The sequence below is a fragment of the Glossina fuscipes genome, unplaced genomic scaffold, assembly GCF_014805625.2.
Source record: "Glossina fuscipes isolate IAEA_lab_2018 unplaced genomic scaffold, Yale_Gfus_2 1, whole genome shotgun sequence".
In the NCBI taxonomy this organism is placed as follows: domain Eukaryota; kingdom Metazoa; phylum Arthropoda; class Insecta; order Diptera; family Glossinidae; genus Glossina; species Glossina fuscipes.
In genome coordinates, this window is record NW_023998415.1 from 14,692,647 (window position 1) to 14,699,163 (window position 6,517).

Sequence of the window (6,517 nt, forward strand, 5' to 3'; positions counted from 1 at the left end):
AAAAAAAAAAAAAAAAAAAAAACATATTTTTAGGGCAAGGCGGAACATATTGTTATATCAGGTCATGATGGCGGTACAGGTGCTAGTTCGTGGACGGGCATTAAAAATGCCGGTTTACCATGGGAACTGGGTGTGGCTGAGACGCATCAAGTACTTGTTTTAAATAATTTACGATCAAGGTAAGCTTTTCTATACCGCAAAACGTGTACGCTTCAGTTTTCAACACTCTTAACGATATTTAGAACCTAAAAAAACAAAATTAAAAACAAAACCGTTAAAAAAGCAACTGGTTCATCAGACAATATACTAGGTCTGTGAAACGCATCCTAGTCTTCGGAGATGACTGAATGAAGAGTAATTATTAAATGAAAGAAAGCAGGAACTGAAACAAAAAGTTAAAACGCGTCGCGTAAAAGCCTAGTTTACACCTTTTCACATGGAACATTTCTAAGAAAACAAGAAACGCTTACCCATAATTGATCACACACACAAACGCAAACAATAAATTTGAAACGAAAAGGAATTGAAGGAAGACAGTCAGATATAGCAACGGCGAAAGGATAAATAAAGGAATAAAGTCATCTGCCGGTTAAGAGCGCTAAGTGATCCTTATATGGCATTCAACTTCAGCATAGTGTGTGTGTCTCTTCAAGTGAGCGTTAAATGTTTGAATGAAATGTTTACAGATCACTTTTTCATGAAACTTCGTTAAACTCGTCCACGTCTTCGTCGGCGTCTTAATTAATAAATTGTGTCGCATACTCAGTTGCAAGACCAAACTCCTCCATCATATCATTTGAAACATCTTACACGGTGTGTGTGGCTTACAATCAATTGTTTGTGCTAGATTCACTCTTGAACGCTTAAACGATTGTTGCCTTTTGCTCGCTCCTTGTAGTCGTTTGATTGATTGTACATCGTGGGCTGTCAGTAAATTTTTATCCTCCTTTTTTTAAAAGCGAATATCGAAACTTTTCTAACATTGTATTCCTTCTCATTTCCATGTATTCTACTTTTGTTCGCCGTTCATATCGTTAGAGTTGTGGTTCAAGCTGATGGTCAACTACGTACTGGATTTGATGTAGTCGTAGCTGCCTGCTTAGGAGCTGATGAATTTGGATTCAGTACCGCTCCTCTCATCGTAATGGGTAATGTATTTAATGTTAAGCAATGTGAGCATAATTTTAACATTTGTTACGTTTTAAGGTTGCACTATGATGCGTAAATGTCATTTAAACACTTGTCCGGTAGGTATAGCTACTCAAGATCCGGAGCTGCGTAAAAAATTCACCGGCAAACCCGAGCATGTCATCAATTTTTTCTTTATGTTGGCCGAAGATGTACGTTTTCATTGTCTTACTCAAACAATCAAATAATTCATTTTGTTGTGGAACTTTTACTTTTAGATAAGGAAGATTATGGCTAGCTTGGGTATTCGTAAGTTCCAAGAACTGATAGGACGCACCGATTTATTGCGAGTGGCTGAAAAACGTTCCGTCAAGGCTAGTTCGTTGGACTTAAGTCTTCTTTTACAAAATGCTTTAAAATTGCGTCCGGGAATCAATATTGTCGGCGGTTCCATGAAACATGATTTCCAGTTGGAAAAACGTTCTGATAATTTATTGATTGAAAAAGCTTCTGAAGTCTTGAACGGCTCCGAGGATAATATTGTTATCAAAATGCCTATACGAAATGAAGAGAGGGCCTTTGGTTCCACTCTTAGTTATTATATTGCTTGGTAAGCCAGCCTCTGATCTAATATAGAAACATTTCGAATTCGGATTTATTACTATCGTACTCCGCTTTTAGTAAATATGGTGAAGCTGGTCTTCCCGAAAGGAAAAGTATCGACATCTGTTTGGAAGGCTCAGCTGGGCAGAGTTTCTGCGCCTTTCTGACGCACGGTGTTAATGTTATTTTAAAAGGTGACGCCAACGATTATGTTGGCAAAGGTTTGTGCGGCGGTACGATTGTCATTATGCCGCCTGACACTGCCTCGTTTGAATCTCATCTAAATGTTATTGTTGGCAATGTCTGCTTATATGGCGCCACAGAAGGCCGTGCCTATTTTCGCGGTATCGCTGCTGAACGTTTTTGTGTACGCAATTCTGGCGTCATTGCCGTGGTAGAGGGCGTAGGTGACCATGGATGCGAATACATGACCGGCGGTATTGTTGTTGTTCTTGGTTTAACGGGGCGTAATTTTGCAGCCGGCATGTCAGGAGGTATAGCTTTTGTTTATGATATTGATGGCTCATTTAAGCCAAAAGTAAATCCGGAATTGGTGGAATTATTACCTTTGGACCTGGCTGCTGATATTCAACTCGTCAAAGATTTGCTGAAAGATTTTCAGAAAAAGACCGGTTCCGTGGTGGCCAAAAAAATATTAGAAAATTGGCTTGAAGAACAGAAAAAATTTGTGAAGGTTTTCCCTTACGATTATCAAAGGGCTTTGAAAGAGATGGAAGCTGAACGTGAAGAACATACAAATGATAAAGATTCGAAAGCTTTAGAAAATGGTAAAGCTCTAAAGGATGAACCTACAATTAAAGATATAGAGGAGGCTATACAAGATGTCGTATTGGAACAAAAACGTTCTGATCGTATATTAGATAAGACGCGCGGATTTGTGAAATACAGACGTGAAATGGCTCCTTATAGAGACGCGGCGGAGCGTCAGCTGGATTGGGAAGAAGTCTATAACTTCCCTCATGTCCGTAAGAATCTAAAAATGCAGGCTGCTCGCTGTATGGAATGCGGTGTCCCTTTTTGTCAGTCGAATTCCCATGGCTGTCCGCTTGGCAATATTATACCCAAATGGAATGATTTAGTATTTCATGATGATTGGAAAGAAGCTTTACGTCAGCTATTGCAAACCAATAATTTCCCGGAATTCACAGGTAGGGTTTGTCCGGCTCCATGTGAGGGCTCTTGTGTATTGGGCATCTCCGAATCACCGGTAACCATAAAGAACATTGAGTGTGCCATAATTGATTACGCTTTCGAGAAAGGCTGGATTGTGGCTGAACCACCTTTAGTGCGCACAGGCAAGAGAGTAGCAATTGTTGGCTCCGGTCCCTCTGGTTTAGCGGCAGCTCAACAATTAAATCGCGCTGGCCATTTTGTTACAGTTTTCGAACGTAATGATCGTGTAGGTGGTTTGCTGCAATACGGTATACCTACCATGAAGCTATCAAAACAGGTGGTGAAGAGACGTGTTGACCTAATGTCGAAAGAAGGTATAGAGTTTCGCACTAATACTTACGTTGGAAAGGATGTGAAAGCAAGCTTACTGATGGAAGAGTAAGTAGAGACTCCACGATAAAAAATAGTTATGTTGAAAAAATGATTTCTGTTTGCAGATACGACGCAATTCTTCTTACCACTGGTGCTACTTGGCCTCGTGACTTGCCTTTGCCTAACCGCGATTTGCAAGGAATACACTTTGCAATGGAATTTCTGGAAGGTCAACAAAAGAAACAATTAGGTAGCAAGAAGGACATCATATCAGCCGAAGGAAAAGACGTCATAATTATAGGCGGTGGCGATACAGGCTGCGATTGTATAGCTACCTCATTGCGTCAAGGTGCGAAGAGTATTACTACTTTTGAAATTCTACCTGAACCACCCAAAAACAGAGCCAACGATAATCCATGGCCTCAATGGCCTAAAGTATTTCGGTAAGATGACTGAGACTTTTTTAATAGAGACTCCAGAATTTTATTTTTTTACTATCATTAGCGTTGATTACGGTCACGAAGAGGTGCGTGTTAAATGGGGTAATGATCCACGACAATATTGCACCACAACTAAAGAGTTTATAGGCGACAATGGTCATATCAAAAGTGTCAAAACTATAGAAGTTGAATGGATTAAAACGCCTGCAGGTCAGTGGAAAATGAATGAGATGCCTGGAACCGAAAAATATTTCAATGCTGATTTAATATTATTGGCAATGGGATTTTTGGGCCCAGAAAAGACGGTCCCGAATGAACTGGGCCTAGAATTGGACGCACGTGGTAATATTAAAGCCTGTAATGGTCAGTATGGCACCTCAAACCCTATGGTTTTTGCTGGCGGAGGTAAATGAAATGTTATTTTGAAAATTTTATTTAAACTATAAAACGCGATTTCTTTATTTGACAGATTGCCGTCGTGGGCAAAGTCTGGTAGTTTGGGCAATTAGTGAAGGTCGCCAGGCCGCTCGACAAGTGGACTCTTACTTGCGAGGCCAACCCAGTACCCTGCCCGGTCCAGGTGGCGTCATTGATTCCACGCGTTAACTCTCTAAATATTTCCTAATGTTCCATTTTATATTTAAACGTGTCTCTACGTATTTTATGTGCTAAATATCATTTATCTTTGTCTTAATAATTGTCTCCTAAAAAAAACTTCATCTTATTTATATAATAAGTACGTTTCATCATGTATCAGCAACTAGTTTACACATATAGTTATTTAAAAGAAAAAAAGGTCGTAATTTATTGGTTCACCTGCAAGTTAATTTATTTTCTATCTTAATGAAAAAAAATTTTCAAAAACCGTAAATCAAAAATTTCCTTTTTCCCTCTTTTTTTATTTTTTTATTTCTCTTTTTCTTTTTTTTTTTTTTGTTTTATTTCGTAATGCTCTACAAAAGTAAAAAAAAAAAACTAGTTTTTACGTCCTTTATGCCTTTTAATAACCATGGGTAGACTTTCATATAACAATCCGTTTATGTCTTTTATTAAAGGATGCTTCTAAAAACTAAATAAATTAAACTGAGTAAATTATGTTAAAAATGGCTTTCAGTCATTTGCAACCGACTCTCAATAACCCTTTCATTTCTCTCATGCCATATTTTCGCACAAAAGAAGCTTATAACAAGTACGAAAGTTATATTAGGGGAGAGCCGAATTTCGCATATCCACCACCACCACTATGCTATTCGCATTCACACTCCAACTCCTTTTATTTGGTACCCATATCGCTGGTATCGTTAAGAAAAACTTAATCGCGGTGTCTATCATATTCATTTTAAAGTTAAGCCATTTTTAGGCAGACAATATATCCTCATTCGAGGAATGTACAAAATTGCTTTAAGCATTCTGCCTTGTTTGCCTTATGATAAATAAGCATAAACACATAAGCGTAAATTTAATCATATGTTACTTTCTCTACGCGTTCCGAATTTCCTTCCATTTTTGAATGATGGTTTTCTGAATTAGTCGGAGCGCATCCCTGGAAGGACAATTGATGAAAAAGATTATATCGCCAAATTGAGCTTTACGCGCGTACGTATCAGCCTGGTCTGATACCCAGATCAAGTGGCATCCTTCAAAGAGAGGATCATTTAAGATATCATAGATTTGCAAAACATACTCGGTATACGAATTTTTGTTTTCGATTAACATCAACGCCTGTCTGACAGCAAAGAGCTCAATAAAGGTGGAAGATAGTTTTTTCAAAACTTTGAATTTGCCTAGGAGTATCTCTGGATATCTGACTACCGGAAAGCTGGATGGCCCAGAATTTACCGAACCCTCTGTGGCATATATTGTGAAGTCACTTTCTAGGTAGAAGTTTAACCTTAGCACACATAGAGCTTCAAGACTTAAGTGAAGCAAATTCCTTTTGCAGTCAGCTGTAGACTTTAGGACACACATCGATTTTGCATTTGGAATGAGTCAAGTTCCAACCGGGAATAGTGTTGACTTTGTTGAAAATGTGATTAATTTTCTGGTGATGCCTCATTATATCTGTAAACCATCCTCCCGAAGAAAAATGTCTAACGATTTTTGTTTTTAAAAGTCCCTTCGTAGTTAGCAGATAGACCCTATTTGAAACTGGAAGTTCACCCGGAATCGGTGTTAAATTCGGTATAGGCGTCGAGGGAGAGAGACCGCTTCAACGTCTTAGAATTGTGTGTTGAAAAGCCTGTATTTTTTTGATTATGTAATCCCGAAAGTTAGATGAAGTGGAGTAAGCATATTCTATTTTTGATCGGACTAAGGATTTGCACACGCTTAAAGCTTTCTTTTGGGGGAAGTCCACTTTGCAAATTGGTCATAAGTTTGACGAGATTTGTTCTACACTCATAGTTCTTAAAAGCTTTCTGCTAATATGCTTGAAGGTTTAGAATTGCATTAATAATCCTGCCAAGTAATTGGAAATATGTTGCTGGATTAACCTTTGTACCATTAATGGAGATATTATTATGTTTCTTAGATCCTTTTATAAAGTGAATCACATTATATTTGTTTGGCTTTAAGTCGGCGCAAGTTTCATAAAAAAGATTGGCCTTGTTAGGAAGGTTTGTCTGCGGTTGAACTGCGTCCTCGGGGGACACATATGAGTGTTTTATCTCAAAAACTGCAACCTACAGGTTGTTCATTTGAAAACAAGACGGACAGACAAGCTTAAATCGATTCAGAAACAGTTTCTGAATCGATTGGTGAATGGTGGGTTTATCGCAAGTCGCTTTCCTTGTATACATTCGTACAAAAACACAGACCAAACAATATAGTTTGCTCCATTT

At 38.4% G+C, this 6,517-nt stretch overlaps 1 protein-coding gene across 1 annotated transcript in view; it reads left to right on the forward strand.

The window, feature by feature from the left end:
• LOC119632430 (glutamate synthase [NADH], amyloplastic) overlaps positions 1 to 4,567 on the forward strand; it is a 10,801-nt gene extending 6,234 nt beyond the window's left edge. Inside the window, exons 9-16 of the mRNA XM_038025323.1 lie at positions 34 to 179; positions 1,039 to 1,148; positions 1,207 to 1,340; positions 1,407 to 1,738; positions 1,810 to 3,303; positions 3,363 to 3,680; positions 3,742 to 4,082; positions 4,147 to 4,567. Of these exons, the coding sequence (XP_037881251.1) occupies positions 34 to 179; positions 1,039 to 1,148; positions 1,207 to 1,340; positions 1,407 to 1,738; positions 1,810 to 3,303; positions 3,363 to 3,680; positions 3,742 to 4,082; positions 4,147 to 4,283 (3,012 nt within the window). The 3' untranslated portion in view covers positions 4,284 to 4,567. The remainder of the gene's footprint in view (positions 1 to 33; positions 180 to 1,038; positions 1,149 to 1,206; positions 1,341 to 1,406; positions 1,739 to 1,809; positions 3,304 to 3,362; positions 3,681 to 3,741; positions 4,083 to 4,146) is intronic.
• The last annotated feature ends 1,950 nt before the right edge of the window (positions 4,568 to 6,517 follow it).